The sequence below is a fragment of the Callorhinus ursinus genome, unplaced genomic scaffold (assembly GCF_003265705.2).
Source record: "Callorhinus ursinus isolate GAN/ISIS: 27379988/994484 unplaced genomic scaffold, GSC_fseal_2.0 scaffold49, whole genome shotgun sequence".
NCBI classification, from domain to species: Eukaryota; Metazoa; Chordata; class Mammalia; order Carnivora; family Otariidae; genus Callorhinus; species Callorhinus ursinus.
This window is the reverse complement of record NW_027397111.1, coordinates 2,656,671-2,681,205: the sequence shown is the minus strand read 5'-3', so window position 1 is coordinate 2,681,205 and position 24,535 is coordinate 2,656,671. Positions and strand designations below refer to the sequence as shown.

The following is a 24,535-nucleotide window of genomic DNA, read 5'->3' as shown; positions in this document are numbered from 1 at the left end:
TTTCCCCAGGGACCCTTCCAGTTCTAATATGCTAGGAGTTTGTGAATGAGTTTTGGATAGTCTGTCCCCTTTTCTGGATAAAAATATCACCCTTTAGTGCCTAGGGCTGGGAAAGCAATCCCACTGACCAAAACAAGATCTTCTCATTCCTTCCTGTGAGATGCGCAAAGAGGTCTAGTGTTTGCCTTGAAGCTGGGATGGAAACTGCAAGACATACTAGCGTGGGAGCCCCTTCCAACATCCAAGGGTATGCCCTGTTCAGATTTTATGGAAGCCCCTTGGTGTATCCAAGAGAAATGTTCTATAGGGGAATAGGGTGCTCTGATTTGGTGGCATAGAAGACAGATAAACCCATGAACCCCAGCACTCCAACATGCCTTATAATTTGAAGTCCTTGCTTTTGACTCCATTTCCACACCTCTGATTACACTTAGGATTTGCCACGTTCCCAGCATGTGGTCCCGTGCCTCCACTCCTTTGTATAAGCTGTTTCTTCTGTCAGAAACCCCATCATCCTCCAACTCTGCTTCTTCTCCTGAAGAACTCGAAGGCACCCTTCCAGTGTTAGCCTGGGGAGCTTTCTCAGATATCATAACTTGGACTAAGCATCGCTTCTCTCTGCTCCCACAATTCTTTCTGCGTGCCTCACAGTGCCATATGTAGCCCAATGAGCCATAATTCCTTATTTACATTCATTCGTTTCCTCATTCCGTAAGCACTTGTCAATGCCTGTGACGTGCCAGGTGCTGTGCTGGGTGCTGGGAATGTGTCACTGCACAAGGTCCTACCCCCCTGGAGACACTCCTCTCACCAGTCCCCCTCTGTAATCCCAGCACCTCGCCTAGTGCCTGGCACATTGGGGTGCTCGGTAAAGTTTGGAGTCCGTTACCAAGTGTTCTTGGCATAGTGAAGTGTTCTTTTTGCAGAAAACTCTCCACCCAGTGGGTAGACTAAGGTAAGGCAGAGGAATCCAAATCCCGGACTTTGAAGGAATAAAGTTCCATTCTAAGTGAAAAGAGATTAAAATGAGCCAACAAGACTGTAGGCACAGATTTCCATAAACTATTAACCCCCAGTGTTTTGGGGGAGCATTGGATGGCCAGGCCAGTCAGATTAGCTGGCGATGAGGAACTGGTAGGAGCAGCTGGGGGTCCGGGCGTGGGTCTGCTGAGCTGGGAAAAAATGTTCCCTTTGGTATCTGAAGGGTCAGGCACAGCTACCTTTCCCCAGTGATGGGCTTTGATGACTGAAGGGGGCCTTCTAAGAGACAGAAGCAGAGGCAGGGCAAGGAGGGGTAGGAGGGGACCCCTTTGCAGCTGGAAATCCTGAGAGGGTCACTCCCTCCTCATTTGCATAGTCTCCCTGGCTTCCCTGCTCTGATAGTCCTTCCGGTGCAAACTTGTCAGAGGTATGTGATGATGGGGTCAGTGGGCCACTGTTCTGTCCTGAATTCAAACAACATGCATCCAGTTCTCTCCCAGAAAGAAATGGGGCAAGGGTTTGAAACATGACTGGACACGCCATTGTCTTTAATGATTATAAGTTTTAAAAAGGTATCAATATGTCACGGAAGGTTAGTCTACCATAGTACAGAGGGCGCTGGCTGTACATTTGAGGGTTTGAATATCAGCTCAGTTGCTGAAGACATCAAAGAGCATAGCATAATCATAGCCACTCTGGTCTCAGATTGCCTGGATTCTTATTTCTACCTATCCAGTGTGTAACCTTGGCCAAGTCATTTAACCTACCAAATCTCAGTTACGTGGACCCCATGGAATTATTCTGAAGGTTAAGTGAGGAATTAAGATTGAATCAAGCCCTTCGCACAGAGCCCAGAATGTAATAAACACTTGATCCATGTTAACTTTATTAGGACTATTAGCAGTGAGGTCTTAGACAAGTCATGTAATGCTTCTAAGCTTCTTTCTACATCCATAAAATGGGGATGGTGATCTCCAACCATCATTGTGCTGTTAGGGGCCGAAGGAAAGAGCACTTGGTACACGAAGGTGCTCTATTTTTGATAAGCCTCCCTGCTTGCTGAGTGGGTAGTTAATTCCCCCTGACTTAGGAACAGTTTAGGGGGCCCATTGTTTCATACTGCAGTTTCTTGGTATGAGACTACACTCTTCCCTTCCCCTATTCCAACTCCACCCTGGATAATTCCAGCTTAAAAAAAAAAAATCATCCTACCAGTACCCTGGTATGTTGAGATGATTGTGGTTACATCTGGCTTTGTGTTTGGAATCTGCCAGACTGCAGAAAACCCAGATTTTAGGCTTTGGTCACCTTCTTCCAGATGTCCAGGAAAGCCGCCATCAGAGAACAAGGGGGTTACTCAGGGAGCAGGCATCCGTTTCTCTCCGGGGCTCTGGTGAGAACTGGGAGGGCTCCTGGGAGTCCCATTCACTGTCTGCAATGCCCTCCCTGCTCCCCAGGCACAGGGGCAATCTTGACAGCATCAGGCTCAGATTCCAGTTTGTGATGGAGACAGAAAATCCAATTCCAGTCCTGGCCCCTGGCCCTTCAGGCTCCTTGGCCAGAGACCCTACCCCGTCCTGACTGTGGTGGTTTTCCACCATGAAGGGAATGTGACTTGTTGCCAGCCCATCTGCTTTGACCTCGATTTTCAATTCCCTTCCTCTGTGTGAGTAATCAGATCAGTCGTTTGGACTTGCAGAGGAAAGATTTCCGTAGGGAAATGGCAGCTCGTAGTTTAGGGCTGAGGATGGTTGAACCACTGGGAGTTGTGAGGTTCAGGGCCAGCAGGCAGTCCCCACTACACAGCGAGGGCTGCCCTGTATAGCCAGACTTTCTATGTTGGGGTCAATCAGCAAATCCAATAGGAGAGGTGGAGCCCAGGGAGATGAGAGCTAATGACAGAGAGTCAGGCGAGCTATGCAATTATGGGATGCTCAGCACTAATGCAGTCCAAACCTTAATGAGCTGCAGTCCCTAGACTCCAAAATTGAGAAGAGCAGCTCATTATGTGGCTCATTATGGTGGCCAAGGCTGGGAGTGGACTGGCTTGTGGTGGGGCCATACCGGGTTCACCAGGCCTAGTCTCCTCTCCGGGAAAGCTTGGGGCGTCCTTAATGGACCTCTCTGTAGGGCCTGGGCCCCCCATCTGCTGTGGCCTTGTGTATCCCGCTTGTCATCATGCCTCGCCCTAGAACCAAGCAAAATGAGAACTAGCTCTTCCCTGCGTGGGTTTTCTATCTCACCCAGACCAGACACCCAGGAGCCAGCCTTGCTCCTTTTCCTCCTTCACCCTCACATCGTCTCCTCTCCTTCCCAGACCTGCCACTTCCTCTCCTGTGTTACTGCCAAGTTCACGCTTCTATCCTCTCTCTGCTTTATGCCCACCAGCTCCAGGTAGGTCAGCCTTCGGTCTTGTAGTTAACCTTGCTCTGGTCCAGTTTCTGCTAACTCTCTGCACAATGATGTCACTGCCCTGCTCTACAGCGTTTTTAGTGGCTCCAAATTGTCTTTAAGATTAAGTCCAAATTCCTAATCAAGTCCGGGTCTTTGATCACCTGGCTTCTATCTCTCCCTTTAGGCCCTTCCTGGCCACAGGGGCAGAGACACACCCATGCTTGAGTCCAGTGAAACTCCTTGGCCTATTTCTATTTTTATGCCTCTAGGCTTTTTCACATTTGTGTGGAGGTCTTTTTGCCCTTGTCAGCCTGGCCAACTCCTCTTCTCTAAGAACCAGGGCAAATGTCATTTCCTTTGTGTACATATTCCCAGGCCAAGTCAGGCCCTCTGTCTCCTGTGGTCCTCGGCCATCCTGCTCACAGCTTCTTGATGGCTTCGTGCTGACCGTGTGGTGTTTAGTTGATAAGAGTAGAGACACAGACTGGGTCTGAGTAATGGCTCTACCACTTAACTCACCATGTGACCTCTTCTGATAGAAGTCTCCCCATCTGTAAATGGGGGCAATAATAGTTTTCTCTTTTAGATTGCAGGGGTGGGCAGTGGATAAAAGAGATAATGCATAGAGAAGGCTTACAACATTGCCCGGCTCATTGCACGTTAGCTGCTGTCGGAATTACCACTAGAGTGGATTCCTGGTGCTTTCTTGCCTGTTTGGGGTCTAAGCTGAGCTCTGTGAGTGCTGGAATTTCCTCCTGGTTAGTTTTGTCCTCAGCTCCTAGGACAGGCTGGTGAGCAGGTACACAGAAAGCACTAGGACATCAGGGCTCTAGGCCTGGCCCTAGCACACGCCAGCTGTGGGACTTGAAGGGACAGGCAACTTCTGGCCTCTGCCCGTAGGGGCCCTTTTGGAGGGCAGCTCCACACGTGGACCCCCAAGATGAAGGATCTTTGGTCCTCAGAGTCTGCCCACTACTGGGGATAGAGAACCTTGGTCAGAGCCTGAGGCTTGGAGGTGGAGCGAGGGTGTGGTGGAGGCAATGGGGACCTAGTGGTGGGGACTGGAGGCTGTTGAATCTACAGAGTTTTGCCCATAGTGTAGACTGGCTCTTGGAAAACCCTCTAGTGGTGATTTGTCTACTGTCAACAGCATTTTCCAGAACTGTGCAGAGGTACCAGGATGGCAACTGACACATTCGATCTGTGAATTCTCCTAAACGTTCCACTTTGGCAAATGAAAATACTCTCCTTAAAGGAAGGAGAACAGAATGGGAAAGACAAAGCTAAACCCTTTTCAGTCTACACATCAGGTCCTGTGGGAGAGCTGTGAAGGTTGAGGGCAGGCTAATGCTGAACTTGTGTGTGTGCGAATGCATTTATAATTTTTACCTGACAGTGCTAAACATGCCATTTGGACAGGGCCCGACCTTTCCTAAAGCCTGGAGTAGCACTTAAGCATGCGAGGTCTAGAGTGTGATGGGCTGGGTTCAGAGTCAGACTCTGCCCCTTACCAGCGGGGAATGTTAGATAGTTTACTTTCCCTCTCCAAGCTTCAGTTTCTTTAACTGTAAACATAAGACAATAAGAATGTCCTCCTCATAGGGTCATTATGAGAAACAAATAAGATAATACCCATGAAGCCATCCACATGAGAGTTGGCACGAAGCCCAGGCTTCATAAAGGTTGGCAGTAATGATTCGGGGTTTTATCTTGCCCTTCACCCCGAGCCAGTGAGGCCGCACCACAGTACTGGTTATTATTATTCCCTTTGGATTCCTAGTTCAGTTCCATAAACATACACTGAGCGTCCTCAATGTACCAGGTCCTGTGCTAGGGTGCCACGTAGGGAGCTCATGACAGACATGAGCCCTGCCCTTAGAGCCCAGTGGATGAAGCAGATATGAATCCAGTAGTGAAGCAATCAAGGCCGGCGTCACAACGGGGGAACGATAGAGTGCTACAGACCCGTGGGACAGGTGGGACATAAGCTCCCCTTGGAGTCGGAGCAACCTATTTCAGGGGTGAATGGGCATTGGCAAGGTGAAGAGGAGATGGGGAGAGAGGGGCCAGCCTGTGCAGAGGCTGGGGGGGCTGGAAGTCACGGCAGAGGGACTGAGAGAACTCCATGTGGCTGGGACAGAGGTTGGGAATGAGGGGGAAGGCAGGTCAGGGGACTGTGACTCCAGGGAGGCAAGTGTCGTGATCGTAAGTGCGCATTGATGAAGAGGCGGAGGTGGGAAGGGGCCCCGGGGGATGGTGTGTCATCAGGTGTTTTTGCTGTCAGTACCGTCATCCAGGCTCATCCCGGCTCTCCTACGTAGGCTGGCAATGCTGAGACACACATGGAGCCTTTTAAGAGGTTAAAAATGAGTCATTCCTGAGTTAATGAAAGGCCAGGGAATGTTAATTGGCACCACCTTCTCCCTGGGGCACATCTAAACTGCCCGAGTTTGACAGAGTTAACAAGATAGGCTCTGAGTCATCAGAGTGTGGGCAGTTGTCAAACGAGCATACTGGCTTATTGGACTGGAAATAGTTACCTGGAGCCAAATTCATGTTCCTTGGCTTTCTGAAACAACAACTCACTCCACCGGGGTCCTGGACAGACTGGGGGGTGGGTGGTGAGGACGTGGGCTTTGGAGTTAGCAGACCTGGAGTGACGTTTAGGCTCTGCCATTGACCTCTCTGAGCCTCAATTTTCCCTCCTCTGTAAAATGGGCATACCAAATAGTGTTTCTGTGAATCCAAGACAGGGATCGTATGTGCAAGCATTTGATGCATGCTTGGCTCAAGCAAGGTACTCAAAGTTTTCTTTATAACATGCTTGGAGCTATGCTAGGTTTTTTTTAAGTTGAATATTTAGAGTGGTCAGCTCTCTTCCCTGCCTTCAGACCCTCCTATAGAAGGCCACAACCTGGAGAAATGGATGGGGCAAAGTGACTTAGTGGCATTATCCATGCCCCCTTCACTAATTATTCCTAGTTATTAGCCTCAGGATATATTGGCCGGCTTCATTCCCCCTAACCCATACTCCTGGAAATATCTGGAAATACCTGAAATGTAGGATTAACTCTCTCTTACCATGTTATACCGGATAGTTTAATGAACCGAAAATGCTAGGGTACACATATATCAAAGTGGGTAGGGTGAGTAATGGAAGTGGGGGTTTCTGGAAGACAATCTGAAAACTCTTTCCCGTGCTACAGCATGGAGCCATCTGCCCCAGAGATGGCCAAGAACACAGAGATCACACAGGGAAAGAGACCAACCCCAGCATAATAAGTGGGTGCAAGAGCCATTTTGCAGAGTCCACTGTAGGGGAGAAAGCCTCCTTCCTGGTTCCAGCATTGCCCACATGGGTCAGTTGCAAGCTAGAAACAGGACTTCTGCGAGCTGCCCAACACCACATGCCATGAAGGCTCTCCACTGGCAACGTGAACTTGGAGCAGTTAGGGATGGAGAGTTGCAAAGACCTAGTGCACGGAAGGGCCCGTGCCAATGCAGCTCAGTGTGGGATTCAGGGTGGATCCGAAGCAGGGCAATGAAAACATTGGAAGATTTGAGTAAGATCAGAGAAGCAACATTTCCTCTAGCCCCAAGTAGCTGGGGCCTCACCAGGGCCTTAGTGAGGAGGGGTTAGAAGTTAATACCCTAACCACATTGTAAATTATTTATAGCTTGTTGCATAAATAATTGTGCTTAAATTAACTGTTTAGTAAACAGTTTACAATTCACTGCAGAGCGAGGTTAAGTCACACTAAATGAATCGATGTGTTGTTTTTACAAAGCCCCTAGTGAGGCAGCCTTCCAGGTTGGGTTGTAGAGAGGCGTAGGGGTTAGGCGGACCCAGCTGACATCTGGTGACAAGATTCCTTCGATGCTGGGGAGGAATGCTCCTCTTTACGCAGGGGAAACCTGGAGCGCTCACAGTGGCTCCCAAGGCCCCGTGTGATCTAGCCTAGATCAGAGCTCATGTCCTACTCATTGTTCCCTTGCTCCAGCCACATTGATCTCCCTACCATTTCTCAAATAAATCAGGCATACTCCCAAGGAGGGCCTTTGCACACTCCGGTCCCTCTGCCTGGATTGCTCAGTACCCATATCTCAACGTGCTCAATACTCCCACCGCCCGGAAGCTTTTGCCCAGGACTCTCTCAGCGAGCCTGACCATTTGTTGAAAATGGCAGTTACCTCGCTGCCTCCTGCAGCAGCAATCTCATCCATACTTACTCTAACTCAGAGAGAAATGGTCTGCTTTTAACATATTCTATCCTTTTTCATTCATTGTATTTATTATTATTATATTTACTGCCCCCTGCTCTAGGGGGAGAGGCAGAGATGTTTGTTTTGCTCACCAGTGTACCCCAAGCAGCTAGAACAATCTGCACACGTAGTGGGCACCAAAGACTGAATGAGCATTCAGGGTGGGATTTGTGTGAGTGTGTGGGCCGCACACCCTGCGTGGATGCTGGGAGTGCCTGGATGTTTCTGGAATGAAGTGCTGCGTGAGGACAGTCCAGAGAGAGGGACTGGACTCCAAGGAAGAAATGGGCCCACTGGGCTCAACATGCCTCAAACTGAGCTGTCTTCTGAACTTGTTTCTCCTGTCTATCCTCTGCTCAAGTGAAAAATTGGGGGTTCATCTTTGTCCCTTTTCATTCATCATCTGTGTGAATTAGTGTCCAGTATCCAAGATCTCGAATGACTGTCCTCCAACATGCTGGTGCTGGCGTCACTTCCTGCTCACCTCATACTCGAAAGTCATTTTGGCTGAATATAAGGTCTTTGGCTCACATTTTATTTCTCTATTAAAAAAAAAGTCACTCTACTTTTTTTTCTAGTATAAAGTGTTGTCCTCACACACACAAAAAGAAACAAACCAAACTGACGATAGCATAAATTTTTTGTTCCCTACAAGTAACAAAGGATTTCCTGTCTTTCTTTTTAAAAGTCCAGTAATCTTACTAGAATATGTGTATGTTTGCTTTCATGTACAGAGTATGCCTTTTCAATATATAGTTGAAACAATATTTTTTTTCCAGGAACATTCTCCCAGCTCATAGCTTTTCACATGTATTTTGTTGCTGTGTTTTGGGTTCCTCCCTAGGGAACTCTCTCTCTCTCTCTCTCTCTCTCTGTTTTTTAAGTAGGCTCCGCACCCAGCATGGGGCCCAAGGCAGGGCTTGAACTCATGACCCTGAGATCAAGACCTGAGCTGAAATCAGGAGTTGGATGCCCAACCGGCTGAGCCACCCAGGCACCCCTCTCGGGAACTCTTATTGTATGTTATGTCCGATCTTCTTTGCCCATCCTTAATCTTTGTCACTTTCTCACAAATCTATTTTTAGCTCTTTCTTCATTTTTTTAAAAATTTAAAACATTTTTTTTCTTTTTTGCATTTGATTTTCTTAAGGCATTATCCCACGTTTTCTTCTTGTTTAATCTTGTTTCAAAGATGACATTTCCTGTTTATGTCTAATTCTTTTCTTATTTAAGATATCTCCTTTCTGAGGTTTTGTGCTTCTCTTTCACATCTTACATCATTTTTAAAAATTTTAAATTCATTTTGAACTAGTACATTATGTTTCCTTCTGTTTTGTGAGACTATTTTCCTGGTATTTTCTCATTGTAGGGATATTATTTTGTTATTTATTCTCTTTTTAAAATGATTATGCATGGGATGAGACTTCAGTAATTTTTGTGTTGCTTATTTTTACGTGAAATTAGTTTTCATGAACTTTTAGAGGGAGACAGGGTGCAGGGAGGCTGTTCTCAATCCATATAGCTCCAGCTTTGTTTTCATGTAAGGTTCAAAGTCGGGTGATCTGTTTTCTGAGAGTTCCAACTCCACCACCACCCCTTCCATGGATCGCTCACCTTTGTCTCTGAGGTCCTGGTCCTGCTCAATTCTGATTTTGCTTCCAGAAATTTCTTCTCCATATGGCACTTTGTTAGAGAAGAGATTCCTGCTGGGTCAGTTTTGAGAATTCTTCGTAGGTGCCTGGCACTCACCTGATATTGGAGAGGCAAATCCCCTTCTAGTTCAGTGACTATTCTTGAATGGTCATGCTATGTTTTCCAGTAAATACCCAGTGACTATGGGGGCAGGGCTCTCCTCTCTCATATTCATCAGACACCACCCCACTGCTTCCTCTTTCCTTTCAGACAGATAACTCCTAGCAGGTCTTGTAGCTGTCCGCACCTGCTTGTATTTTGAGGTTTGTGGGGATATTTTATTATCTAGTTTTGTTGTAAATTTTATCCATAGGGTTTTGGCTTTGTTATCTTTGTTGTTTGTCAGTTTCTCATGTGGGGATTTAGAGAGATTTAAAAATTGCTGTCATGACGGCCATCTTCCCAGAATTTTCCTTATTTCTCTACTCTGAAGTAATTAAATTCTGATGAAACAGCTGCTTTAGTTGAAACTTCTCTAATAACAATTAACATGTATAATACTTCCTGTCAGGCATTATTCTAAGCAACTAATATACATATTTGCATATATGCATATGTATGTATATGTAGATAGTCACTTCACTTAATAATCACAGAAAGCCTAGGGGCTGGGTACTATTATCATTTCCTTTCTACCAATGAGGGAACTGAAGCACAGAGAGATTGAGTAACTTGCCCAAAGTTATGCAGGTAGCAAGTTGCAGATGTGGGATTTAATCCGGGCAATCCAGCTCCCGAGCTCATGCTCTGATGGGAACAGTGATACCCCACAGAAGCCACATGATGCCTAGAAGACCCAGTGGCATGCTTGGCTCTGATGGTGGCATGATGGCTCCCAGAAGACACAGCAGTAAGAGAAGAAGTGGTGACTGTGAGCAGCTTGAGATATTTAGTGGATTCAGACAGCATGAGAACCCTTAGAAGGAAAGGTAGCCATGCTGGGTGGGCCTGGCAGGACCTGACAGCCAGGGTAATATCCAGTGTAGGGGTTCTAAAGGAAGAAAAGATGACAGATTTGGGGGGAGAATCTCCAGTTGACCTTTGAACCACACAGGGGTTAGGGGCACCCACCCCCAACACAGTTAAAAATCCACATGTCACCTTTGACTCCTCCAAAACTTAACTATTAATAAATAGCTTACTATTGACCGGAAGCCTTACTGATACCATAAAGTCAACTAATACATCATTTGTATATTACATATATCCTATACTGTATTCTTACCATAAGGTAAACTAGAGAAAAGAAAACGTTCCTAAGAAAATCATAAGGAAGAGAAAATACGTTTACACTACTGCACTATAAAAAATGCACATGTAAGTGGACCCGTGCAGTCCAAACCTGGGTTGTTCAAGGGTCAACTGTATATGAGATGAACTCTGGAGACTCCTGGAAATGCTTGAGATGTGTGGTGCATGGTGTTGGGATGAGAATGAGGTTGGGTTACATTTATTTATGTCTGTCTCTCCTCTTAGATGGTGTGAGTGTCCTGAGGGCAGGGACCAGCCCAAAGCCTGGCACATGCCCAACATCAGTAGTGAGTGCTTCAGTGAATCAGGTCAAGCAGGGATTGTCTGAGAGGCACTGCTTAATGTTTTAAGGCTTACTGAATTGGGTGAGGATATTTTGTGTTTGTTACTGGTGTCCTATGGGGACAGGCACTTCCCGTAAGAGCTAAGATCTCCGTTTAACCACCCCCGCGCCCCCCCGCCAGGGCTTGAGTATCTTTATCCACACCTTACCATTTGCCTGGAAGTTCTGAGAATTGGGACAGTGGTTGTGAAGGACCCAAGCTTTAGGCAACCAGAGCGCTGCTTAGCGGAGTACAGGAATGTTTGAAAAAGGACTTGTACAAAAGGTTTCTCTGAGTCTGCTGACATCTGCTCACGTAGTTCTATTTACTACGTAAGTTTTTATTATGCTGTCTTTTGTAGAATGTAGTTGCTTACCCAACTCTTAAACTTGTACCACGTTGCAGGGAGTTCACCTACTCTTTGATGCGCCAGCCAAAGCTGTTATCCATGTCTCCTGAAATGTAGTTCAGAACAGAGGATTGCGTGAGTTCAAGGGCTTCCTATGTGTCAGGCCAGAGCACTCATGCTCATCTTGTAACACCCCTACAAGCCCAGAAAATATTTCCAGCTGGTGTGGCAAGGCTTACAATCCATGTTTCCCAGGCAGTTTCTGGTTTACTCGATCCCTTAAATATTTACTGATCCCTACCATGTGTTAGGCCTTGTGCTGAGTGCTGGTGATGCTGAGGGAGGTCAATTCCTGCCTTTGAGGATACCTCAAAGTTGGTGGAAGAGGGAGACCGGTGGAGAACTGTAGAGTGTGGTCAGTAGGTAGATAGTCTCTGGAATCAGGTTTTCTGCAGGGAGCTCTGACTCTCTTAAGTCATATAAGTCTTCTGCACCTCTGTATTTTCATCTGTAGGATGGAGACAGGAAAGTATGCACTTAATCAGGACATTGTGAGCATAAAATAATGCATGATAATGATACAATCCTTGGGGTACTATAAGGGTCCAATAAATATTAATTATTATTCCTGGTGGGTTTTGTCTACTTTCCCTTTTCCTCTGCTTTCAGAATTGCTTTTCATCCAATTCTCTGTTTTTTTAAATGCCAAACACAATTATATTAAAATCTCAGTGGTTTAGTTGTAATTTGGGCATACTGGGTAAAATCAGCCTGGGTGGGAGGTATATACATGCCTTGAGCAGCCAACCCATCTTCCCCTCCACCTGCTGGTGGGTCAGAACCTCTTGATGTCCTCCTGGCCCTATTGGAGTTGGCCCTGGACCTAAGGGGGCTGCACCTGCTTGATGGGGCCTGAGGCCTAGGCACTAAATGAGGTTAAGAGGAGGCAGGGATCTATGCGCTTACTAATCTGCTCAGTTTATTCTTCTTAGTATGTTTGTTTGCTCCTTGGAGGAGAAAGAGGAGGTATTTGTTTAAACAGTCTCTAGATATAGAAGTTATTTTAAGCTTATTCTTAAAGAAAACCAGATTCTGCTTTCTCCGAAGGCACCCCTGTCTGTCCTCACCTCTGCAGCTGCCCCCATGGAAGGCGGCTCCCGCCACTGGGCAGCCAGGAGTGGATTTGGCCTGAAAGCAGTGATTGCATCTCTGGGGCCCGGGATCCTGGTCCACCCTATACCCCAGAGCTTTAGGCAGAGCCAATGGCTCACAGCTTCCCTTCTTCCTCCTGTTGCTCATAAGCAGCCCCCTTTGCTTGGGAAAATTGTCCTTCCTGTCTCCCTGTGTTAAGGCTGTCTCATCTTGCTCTCTGCTTCTTGACGTCTTTTTTTTTTTTTTTTTGAAGGGTTGTTAGAGTGGGAAGCAGCAAAGCAAAGAGGTTAAGAAGTTAAGAGTAGACTCTGGAGTGAGAGAGACCAAAGTTTCAACGTGAGTGCAAATACTTTCTACCTGGGTGATTTTTACCTCTCTCACCCTGGCTTCCTTGTCTGTAAAATGGGAATAATAATACTACTAACTCAGACACTTGTCTTGAGGAGTAAATTAAACAATTCACATAAAGCACTCAGCACAGGGCTTATCATGTGGCATGTGCTCAGAAACTTCTAGCCATTATGATGGTAATTATTGTAGGTGCTGAAGCATTCCATGGGGGAAGGACAGGAAAGAGAAGTAACGTTTTTGAGCATTTCTTTATGCCATGCAATGTCCTAAGTCCTTCACATTCACCATTTAATGTAATTCTTTCATCTATCTGGTATGGAAGGTTCTATTATAATCTTTATTTTACAGATAAAGAAATTGAGGCTCAGAGAGGTTAAAAAACTTACTGAAGAGACTAATGTATGTTGTTAAGAAAGTCAGGATACTGGTTATCCTGGTTGGGGAGTGACCAGAAGGGGGCGCAAGGGAGACTACCAGGATGCTGATAATGTTTCTTACCTGGTTCCTGGATACGTGGGTGTGTTGACCTTATGAAAATTCGTCAAACTGCAGCTTGATATTATAATTTATTCACCTTTATGTGCATATGTTTTTCAATAAAAATTTCAGAAAAAGGAAAAAAAAGCAGCAGTAGCTTGCCTTCAGCCACACAGATTTTAAGTAGCAGAGCCAGCTCTTTATGCCCCTGCATGCTAATGTGTAAGCCTTGTTGGCATGGGCCTGTGGAAACTTTTCTTATGCTTAAGGCCCTTCCTTCCACAGTAGGCTGTTCCAGCCCCAGGGAGCTCTGGTTCAAAGCCTGTTCAGGCAACTAAGGAGGGAGCAGGATCATCATGAGGCATCTGAGGGCCTGCCTCTGCCCGAGGGAACCTCCCTGATGCAGGTCCAGGAGGCCTGCCCGTGATCAGCCATTGGTGGGCTCCAGGGCAGATCATGGGGCTAACTGGAAGACAAAGCCAACTAGGCTTGCCATGTTCCCTTCCCCCGAGAAAACAGCTTTTACCCCCGAGCCCAACCGGGGACTGCCTTTCCTTCCACTTCCAGGTTCCCTGAGGAAGCCTCCACTCCTGGCTCCTTAGCTAGGTTCCTCCTACCTGTCTGCGGGAGTCTCCAGCGGACAGCTCCTGTGGAGCATGGTACATTCTCTAGGTCTTCTCCCATGAGGCTCATGGCACAAAACCAGAGAGACAGCCAGTTTCAGCCTGGGCTCCTGTTTGAGGAAGAAGCAATGGAAATGCAATTCTTCCCGGGGTGGGGTGGATGGAGTAAGGAACCCTCAGGCCTGTCAGCTGGATCCTACCTTTCTCCCCGGAACCTCATTTCTTTAAAGAAACGTTCAAATTTTAAAATAGTTTTCGATTTACAAGTTGCAAAGATAGTACAGACCGCTCCTGTAGGTCCCCCACATACCCAGTTACCTTGATTGTTAGCATCTTCCGTGAGCATGGTACATTTGTTACAACTGAGGAACCATTATTAGTCCATTACTAGTAACTAAACTCCAGACTTCATTTGGCTTTTACTAGTTTTCCATGAAGCTTCTTTTCTGCTTCAGGATTCCGCCCAGGAGATCCTGTTATAGTCAGTCATCACGTCTCCTTTGTCTCCTTTGGTCTCTGATAATTTCTCAATGCTACCTTGTTGGTGATGATGCTGGCAGTTTTGAGGAGTACTGATTAGGTATTCTGTAGACTGTCCCTCCACTGGTCCCTGAGGCCTTTCCCATGATGAGACTAAGGTTATGTGTTTGGGAGAAGAAAGCCCTTCTCATCACATCCTATCAGAAGTATGGTACATGCTGTCAATGTGGCTGAGAAGCAGTGAGGTTCATTTCGATCACTTGAGTAGGATGGGGTTATGTCAGGTTTCTCCACTGCAAACTTACTTTTTCTCCGTCCCCTTTCTATACTCTTTACTTTGGGATTGAGTCATTAAATGCAGCCCACGCTCAAGGCCCACCCCAGCTGTTCTTAGTCATCGAGTTTATCTGATGCAAGGCTTATAAGCACACACAATCATCGGACGATTTGTGCAGGTAGAGATACACCAGCTCCAAGCCAGACATCCAGACACTGGCATACGGATAATATAGACAGACACCTAAATGAGTTCATACCCACAAACACAGACACTCGCTGGCCCAAATAACGCAGATACTAGAGAAATCAATAGTTTTGTCATTCCATTTCTCTTAGCGGCCAAGTGATAACTAGGATTTTAATTAACACAGCTTCTGAAATCCCACTTTCTTTCTAGTTCTTAAAGATCTTAAAGGACAAGAATGGAGTGTGCCTCTGTGCGAGCTGAGGGTGGCTGGGGCGGGAAAATGGTGAGTCTGACATCTAATCAGGCCTCCTGGGAAGGGCTCAGGGGCAACTTGGTGGCACTGATCCCCTTTTGCTCCTTTTGGGGCCTTTCCATGGCCCTTTCAGTTACAGGCCTGAGGAAGGGGGTGTGAGTGGGTCCCGCCCAAGGGGTGCAGAGCTCTTCCCACCCCCAGCACCACAGGCTTCCTGTGTGCCGAGTGCTGGTTCTCAGGCGCTGTGCTTTAGCAGCCTTGCAAGCCCTGTGTTTGGGAGGAGGGAAAAGTCGAAGCCCAGGCCGCCACACCAAGAGGCAACAATGTAACTTGCCTCTGCTATTGACAGAAGAAGGAGGAAGGATGCTAGAAGGAAAAAAACAACAGCTGTCCACTGCAGGATTCACAGAGTAAATGAGTTAGTGAGTGAGTGACTAGTTCATTTCCTGCCTCTTAGAAGCTCTTAGGTCAGTTTGCTTCAGCCCTCTGTCTCTAGAACATGATGATCAGATGTTCTTCCATCTTCTCTACCCCCTTTCTAATTGTGTTTGTCTTGGGACCCTCTTTGTGAAAGCATTATTTTAAAAAGGTTCACACTCTATAACCACATAGAGGTACCATAGCTCCTAACGACATAACCAGTATTTGATATCGAGACTATTTCTGTGTTCTTCTTCTTGTAAATATAGTCTGCTAATGTGCCAGACTTCATGGCCTGTTGCTTGTCTGGTCATCTGCTTCTAAAACTTCTGTGCCTCAGTCTTATTATCTGTGAGCTGGAGTTAATGGAAGATCAGAGGGTTAAGGTAAGTGAGCGCAAGAGACAGTGATGAGCATATGGTAGGTGTTTCGCAAACATCAGATGGCCCGAAATGGGAACCTTTGGAAATTGTGGTGTGTTGACAGCCATTGTGGCACTGTTCCCCGGCTGCAGGGTGCACCTGATGCAGGTGGACTCGGTCCAGCGCTGGATGGAGGACCTGAAGCTCATGACTGAATGTGAGTGCATGTGCGTCCTGCAGGCAAAGCCCATCAGCCTGGAGGAAGATACACAGAGTGATGTCATCCTGGCTGGCGGCCCTGGCCCAGGAGACCCCCTGCAGCTGCTTCTCAAGAGGGGCTGGGTCATCAGCACTGAGCTGCGCAGGATCGGGCAGAAGCTCGCCCAGGACCGCTGGGCACGCGTCCACAGCATGAGTGTGCGTCTCACCTGCCATGCCCGCTCCATGGTCAGCGAGTATAGCACTGTCAGCAGGAGCTCCTCACAGGAGATGGGCCAGGTCAGCTGCCCCGGGATGGACATGGGTGGGCACTCGGAAGGGGGATGCCTTCTAGAAGTATGGGTCCGAAGTGTGTGGAGGTTGAACTTTTCCTGCTCCAGCGCCTCCCTCCACTTCCAAAAAGCAGGGAAGATAGTAAGGACCTTTATTGAGTACCTACCATGTCCTAGGCATCGAGCTGGGTGTTTTCAAACACCCATCTCATTTAACCTGCACTAGATGTGAAGGGGACAGAACCACTGCGAGAGGCTGTACAGTGAGGCAGTGCACCCACTTTAGTGCCAGACTGTCTGGGATCAAATGTCTGCTCTGCTGTGTGACCTTGGCAAGTTACTTACCTTCTCTGTGCCCCCGTTCCATCACTCTGAGGAATATAATAATAGTGCTTTTTTCATAGATCTGTTGTGAGGACGACCACGTTATTACATGTAAAACATTAAAAACAGTTGCTGAACAAATATTAGCTAGTGTGATGTCCTCTCTGTATTGATGAGGAAACAGAAACTTGGAGAGCCTAAGTAACTTGCCCAAAGTTATGCAGTGAATTCAGTCTAAGTCTTTCTGATTCCAAAGCCCATGATTTCAAATCTTCTTTTCCAAGCCCATGGTGAAGCATTGAAAATCCCCTTGTCATTGTGTTTCTTTCTTCTGGCATTCACTTCCCAGCTCACTGCTTTACCCTTTTCCTTGCTGCACTTTGCAGACAGTAAACTTCTATTCATCCTTTGCAGCCCAGCCCAAATGCCCCTTCCTCTCGGAAGCTTCTCAGATCCCCAGCATAACTAAGTACTTGGTTTTCTTTTTTTGAGCTCCCAAAGAAGCTGACGATGGTGTCTTGCCATCCATACAACACTGTGTTATGGTTGATGTGCCTCTTTCCAAAATCAGGTGATTGAATTCTTCATCTTTATATCCCAGAGGGCCCCACACAAAAGTCGGTCCTCAACCAATGCTTGTTGAATTGAATAAACTTTTTCTGTTTTTTCTACAGATTGAGAAACTGCTAATGGAGAAATGCTCAGAGCTCTCAGCGATCACAGAGAGGTAAATCGGGATGCTGGGTGAGACTGGACAGCCTGTCCTCAGGCAGGGGAAGGGGCTGGTATCTTCTTCCAGAGGGAGAGAGTGAGTGGGGAGGCCTGGTGGTGCTCTGGGACTTTCCTTTTGCTGACTTTTATCAGGAACCTGGAAAGACTCCCTTGGGATTTTCTGCCCCATTTTCAGGCTCTAGAGAGAATGTGAAAGAGAAGAGGCCCACGCATAGGAAAAAAGAGGATTATTGAGGGTTAATAAAAAGGAAAAGATTTCCCGTAGCTTTGGGAAGCACCCCCCCAATCCCCAAAGTCAAGACAAGGTGAAAGCAGACACTCACACCCGATACTCACAGACACATAGACAAGGATTTCACAGACACACTTGCCCCTACATAGCTGTATAAACACACACTCATATATTCATAGAAATACACTCACACTCTCTTCTCTGTATCTCACATACGTAAACCTACGTAGGTTTACACTCAGACACATACAGACACTCAGCCTCACATGTATTCATACCCAGGTGGATGTTAACACTCTCCCTTACTCTTTCTAGCCCCCATGCCCTGTAAGAGAAACATGGGACTTGGCACCCCCTAGGACCTCCATGGGGTCTTTGGTCTTTGGCCTTCCAGTGGAACATTCTCAGGCCCTAGGGGTAAATTTAAACCTGATCCACCCCCTGTTTTTCCTGCCTGGGGAGAAAATTTCTAAGGCTCCTTTCTGTAGACAGCTATTGTAAACAGCCATTTCTTCAAGGGTCACGAGTATTACCATACATCTTGCATGTGAGTACCGGCCTACCTGGCAACACCAGCATTCCCCCCTCCCCAGCCCCGCAGCTCCCACCCCCCATCCCTAGACCCTGGTGTAAAGACGGCAGATTCTCTCATCTAGGAGCCCGGAGGTATGGATTTGACCACTTTCTGACGGACTTTCTTCCTAGTGACGTGGACTGTTAGCTCCCATTTTGGCCAGCACTTCTCTGAACACTAGGAGGCCAGAGGACGAGCCGGTTATGGAATATTTCATCTCTGACTCCCCTGGAGCTGATGATGTCTCCCTAGGCTCCTGGCACACCCACAGGCCTGCGGCAGGCCCAGATCTGGCGCCTGCAATGGCTCTGGCCTGAATACCTGCCTGTCCCCGTGGCCCATGCCATGATTTCTTTTCCCCAGGTGCCTCCAGGTTGAGAATGAGCATGTCCTGAAGTCGATGAAGGCCTGTGTGAGTGAGACCTTGAGCACGCTGGGCCAGCACTTCGGCCAGCTGTTGGAGCTGGCCCTGACCCGGGAGGTGCAGGTCGGTGCGGGCTGCGCTGCGGACGGGCACTTGCGTGGACTCCTGGGGTGGGGGTGGGGCAGAGGCATGGGGCCAGGCTGGGGGAATCTCTGACGTGCCTTTCTCGTGGGACACCCTCCTCAGGTTACCAAAATGAACCCCAGCACCTAGCAAACAGGATTGTTAGAGCTCGAGGCTTCCCGAGTTAGCCCAAATCTGCATTTTCCAGATGTGAGAACTGGAGCTGAGAGAGGGAAGAGACTTACCTAAGGTCACACAGCGAGGCCGTGGCAGAAGCTGGCATTTCCCAACTGTACTTTCAGCATTGTCCCTGCCACCTTAAATCTCTGTAGTTATTGTCCACAGTACACACAATGGATCCGTATTGTCCTGAAAGACTTGAGGCAGCTGTGGGGAACAAGCCAATTCCAGAAATCCAGCGATAGAAAAGAATCTAGAAAGGTCATATAGCCCAGCCCCCTCCTCTAAGCAGGCTCGTGCCTGATTCGAGATAGAATGAGGGCTTTAGAACCAGGTAGATCTACTTTCAAACTATGGCCTTGATCAAGTTCCTTAACGTCTCAAAGGCCTCATTTTCTTCATCTACAAAGTGACAACCTTCCCCCGAAGAGAAGTGAGAGGATTAAGCAAACAACATAGTGTGGGTTAAATATATGTTATTTCCCTCTGTTGCCTTTTCCTATTTTTAAGAGTCTCCCAGAAAAGCAGATTCCATAAGGTTTTCATTATGAAAGGTATTTACATGTTATTTATAGTTACAGAAATATTGTGTTACATTTTTGCCATTCTTTTCCCACCACCAAATAAAAGCCTTCCACAAATAGCAAGTCCCTTCCCCTATCAGCTTCTCTCCAGACTCAGCCTTTCCAGGGAACCTAGAGTTTTCCATTTTTCTCCTTCCTGTGTGTCTGGCTCATTTTGCACGGGGTACAGGCTCTTCTGACCTGGCTCACCTGCTGGTCAGTGCAGCTGGCCCCATGCTTTCTCGCCCTGCACACTCCCCCCGCCCCTGGAGATCTGCAAGAGGCCGCTCTGTCCCAGGAGCCTGGGATCAGGGGAGGGAAGGGCCAAGGGCTGGGCTGCTGGGGCTGGCCTTGGAGTTGATGTACAGATGCTGACCGGCGCATGTAGGGTGGGTGGTGGCTCAAGCTGGGGCTGGTGTCCCAGACTGAGCTCTCAAGTCCCAGAGGGTCCCTGTGGAACATGGGGCTGAAGTGGGTGGAAAAGCCAAGGGAGTGAAGAGCAGGGGTATTGAAGATAGTCATGAGAGGAAGGGGAGACTGGAGGTATTTTTGTGCAGGGGTACAGGTGCCAGCTGATGCTTTTTATACGACTTTTGCACCCTTTTGCCTGGAAGTATCAGGTTCAATGAAAAGCGCTAAACTTGAAGAGTAATGTTGGATTATAAACAGAAGCCAGCTGGGTTTGGAAGTAGTCAATCTACCAGGAGGCAATGGGGTAGGGTGTCGTTTCCATGGTCTGGGTCAGAATCTTGGGGAGAGCTCCTTGGGCTGCCAGGAGCCTGCCTGGACCTTGTGGGCTATGTAGCTGGTTTCCTGGGGTTGCTGGGCCCATTCTGGTTTTTCCCTCATGCTGATCTTATTCGCAGTGGAATTCCTGATCTGGTCCTTCTGCTTCCCCAGCTAAATCCTGCCCATCCCCGGGTCTGACCACCTGGGTCATTTGATGCTTGCCTGGGAGCTGAGCTGGATCAGCTGCTCCTCTCTGAGAATTTGGCCCCCCTGCCTGGGTGGCTCAGTCAAAGCCTCTGCCTTTGGCTCAGGTCATGATCCCAGGGTCCTGGGATCAAGTACTGAATCAGGCTCCTTGCTCAGCAGGGAGCCTGCTTCTCCCTCTGCCGGCTGCTCTCCCTGCTCTTCCTCTCTCTCTCTGACAAATAAATAAATAAAATCTTAAAAAAAATTCGGCCTCCCATTGGCTTCCCTCTCCTTGTCTGCCCTGCATATTCCTTAGCTTCCCAATAAGCCCCCTTTCCTCCCAGCTTGCACCGTAGTGTCTGCTATGCCCTCCTACTGTTTGGGCTCCCCGTGCTCATAATACTTTTTGGCTGATCTTTAGTTGTTGTTTTTTTTAACATATATTAGGATGTTTCCATACAAATGGCAGTGACATAAGGAGATACATTGGCTGAAGGCAAGGTGATCTGTGTTCAGTGTTGTAAGCATATGTTTCTTAAACTGGTGACCCAGTACGTTCTATAGGATGTTAATAATTACATGAAGATCCCATATTGAGGTATCCTGACATAAAGGGACTTAAGCCTATGTCCTTGCATTGGAATTTTTCCTATGATGTGCTCTTCTGCATCAAGAGTCTTCTAAAAGGTCTTCACACATTCATAGTATTTCTCGTCTGATCTGTAGCTTCCATCGACAGGGATTTGGGTTTGTTTTGTTCATGGATATATGTATCTAGTGACCAGGATAGTACCTCTCCTACAGTAGACACTCAATATAGACTTATTAATGAATGAATATGAAGCAGTATGTTCCAAACTTAGATAGTCACAGCAAATCTTTTTTATTCTTAAAGCACATGATCACTTATTCCGGGATGCTGGCATTTCAGTAAATGCAATTTGGTCAAAACTTTTTTGGCACAGGACGTTCTCGAGCAGAGGAAGAGGGCTCTTGCCACCTCCCTGCCCCTATCCCCACCACGCACAAAAATAATCCATGGTAGAACAATGCTTACAATGAGGGCAGCGACAATCTAGTGCTACCCTGCACTGCTATGCTCCATCTTGGAATGTCATGTCCAGTTCTCGACTCCAGATGCATCACTGGCAATGGCTGTGCTCCGAGGAGGCTCTTGAAAGGGTGAGGGAGAGGCTGAAGATCAAGGTCTACGGGCAATAGGTGGAGGAGCAGAGGATGTTTTGTCCAAGGATGGACACTCTGCCACCTCCAATGTTCTGTGTTTGGGGACCCTGAAGGGAAGAAGGAGCTCAGGCCAGTGGCCGAATCTAGAGGACATTCTATGGGTTAGGGCTAACAACAGGGCTGCCCTGCTGGGGGCCATGTTCAGAAGTCCCCATCCCTGAGCTGGCCAAGCCAGGCCCAGAGAACTTTGGCAGGAGATGAGTGAGTTGCAAGGTCTCTTCCAGTCTTGGTAGTATGGCATTCTATGGACGTGGGAGTGGTGGGGTAGGGGACTGAGCATGGAGTTTGAAGGCATATCAGGGTTCATATCCCACCAGTTCTACTTACTGGATATGTAGACTTGGGCCAGTTACTTCCTGTCCTCACCTCTGCAGTGGGTTGTCATTAGGATTAAATGAGACAACCCATGAGTAACTGGTGGCACTCTTCTGACTGTGTCAGCTGCTTTCTTCACTCGAGACTTGCTCTGCCTTAAGAGAAGCTCACAGCATGCTTTGCTAAAAGAGCCCCCTGGTCACCTAATGAATTGTGTATTAAGATAATTTAACTACTTGGCGGGTATGGAAAAATTTAAAGTTTAAATGTCAGGAGCCACCAATAGGAAATTAATGAACATTGATGATTAATCTATCTGGGAATAAAGGATTAGCTATGTGGGAGGTAAGAGAAGACTTAATTTATAAAAATTGATTTACTCAAAAATGACTTCTAGGGGACTCTCTATTGAATAAATTGACTCTCACCTGTACCTTTGAGTCCTTGACTCAGCTTCATGTGGGTAGATGTTATATTAATTTATCCTTTTAGTCCATCTATTACTTTGATTTTAGTTTAAAATAACGTCTTTATTCTAATAAAACTGATTAGGGAATGCATGTTTGGCTCTGTGGCTAAATGAACTAGTTAAAACTTCATCTCACAGCTAAATTTCCCCTTCCTGTCCTAGGCACAGCTGGTCAGCCTCAGGCCTCACCTGAGGGATAAGCACCTATCTTGTGGCAGAGCTCAGACCAGAGGGACACTTCCTAAGAGAAGAGAGACAGGTGCTAAGCTGAACATACTCGGTTCCTTCTTCCCAAACGCACAAACTCATCCCTACCTTCTCAGTAGGGTGACATAGAAAGGTAGGGAGTGAAGCTAGCAGAGGTGTGTTGCTGAAATCCCTACCTAGGGAACAGGAATAGTGTTCCTGTACTGCCAAGTACAGTACAGGTGTACTGTACAGGACCAAGTACTGCCCCTTAGTAGTTGTCTTGTCTAAATTGTCTTATTGGCCTTATCCATTGGGCTGTGGTCAGGCAGGAGTGTGGCGGAGCCCCTCAGGGGAGGAGGTCAGCTGCCAGTGGGGAAGATATTTCCCACCTTCAGGAAGCCATTCCTCCAAATAACAACCCCTACTTCTTTGTAGATCCTTCTGGAATCACAGTGGGAAATTTAGACTCTGCTCCCAGAAGGCTGGAAAATGACTCATGATATTACATCCATTAAGTTAGCTCTAAGGAGGTTTTGTAACTAAAGCTCAAAATTTGCTTTCCTGTCCTATTTCCCACTCTCAGATTTTGCTTAGCTATGTTGTCCAATATAGGTAATCAGAGGCTGCAATGCAACTAAATGGTAACATAAAGATAATCTGTGCTTGCCAGATGAGAAATACAGAGATGTCCAAAATTTAGATAGTGTGTCTCATTGTAAAGTTCTTGGAGAGAAAATAAAGTTAAGGAAAAAAACAACAAAAACCCCGCATCCCTTTACCTATAAGAATAATTCAAAGTCCCAAATACTTAACGTCAATATAATTCTCTTCCATTTTCTTCTTGTGCTCATCTTAGCCAGAAGGGTCTCATCCCAGTGTGTGTGGTCATATTTTCTTGGGAAGCTATAGTCGGGGCTGTCTCTCCAGCAGTGGGAGGGGTTCCTTCCAGGCTCAATTTGTACTGGTCTTTCCCAACCATGCTTGTAAGAGTTAGTACCTTGGATACACAATAGTATCACAGCACTACCCCTGCACTCACAGAAATTTAAAACAGATCAATCCTCAGCCCCTAAGGCAGGAATTCCAGGCAACATTTCATGCTAGGACTTTATCTTAGGGTTGCTGAAGGCCTTAACACATCCTTACCTGCAGTTGAACGACAGAGGGTTGGGAACAGGCACCATCTTGATGGTATCTGTGGTAGGAGATAAGTTTATTTCAATTGTCCGTCATCCACAAGGCTTTGTGGAAATTCATTCACTGGGGAGAAGCATCCACCATCGGTTAACTGCGGCACCATGTTTACTACGGGAAAAATGTCTCCTTCTTCATAGAAGGGCATTTGATATGTTTACTTCTTTCTGCAAAGTCAGGCATTTCTAATCTCTTCCCAATGACTTGCTAGGTTTGCATACTTTCCCATCCAGCATTTTCAACATTTCTTAATTTCTAGCTCCCCTCTAAACACTTTGTTTCTGCCACCGCAGGCTGCATTGATTTGGGCTGCCTGAAGTGCCTTAGGCTAGAAGTCTTCGAACCACTTCAAAGGCATTGCATTCTCCAGGTTCCCAAAGATTTTCTAGAAGAAATGCAAGCATATATACTTCTAAGGAAATCAATGTCCAGCTCTTCAATTTTTGTTTCTTTCCCCAAATGATCCTCCCAATAATACGCAGTTTCTAACATCCCTTCTATTACTTTCCAAAAGAAGAACGTGCTCCCACCCATCCCAAATCTTAGAGTGCATTGCCCTGCTGTGTAAAACCTTGGAGTGGCAGTAGGATTGGGAGATCAAAGAAGAAGCCTTCATTCCTGAACCATAAACCCATAGGCCTCCATGAATTATTTCTGTGCTTTTTCTTACATATTTCTGTTGAGAAAGGCATTAGAAATTGTGTGTTTTGCCCAGTGTGGAGATATATGGTAGAATGGTAGTGTGTGTGTGTGTGTGTGTGTGTGTGTGTGTGTGTGTGTGTGTGTGT

At 46.9% G+C, this 24,535-nt stretch overlaps 1 protein-coding gene across 4 annotated transcripts in view; it reads left to right on the top strand.

The window, feature by feature from the left end:
* Nucleotides 1-24,535, top strand: part of INSC (INSC spindle orientation adaptor protein) — a 119,544-nt gene that overhangs the window by 36,945 nt on the left and 58,064 nt on the right. For all 4 annotated transcript variants that reach the window (XM_073883019.1, XM_073883020.1, XM_073883017.1 and 1 more), the window contains exons 3-5: nucleotides 15,990-16,335; nucleotides 17,327-17,379; nucleotides 18,554-18,677. In XM_073883019.1, coding sequence (XP_073739120.1) covers nucleotides 15,990-16,335; nucleotides 17,327-17,379; nucleotides 18,554-18,677 — 523 coding nt within the window. The remainder of the gene's footprint in view (nucleotides 1-15,989; nucleotides 16,336-17,326; nucleotides 17,380-18,553; nucleotides 18,678-24,535) is intronic.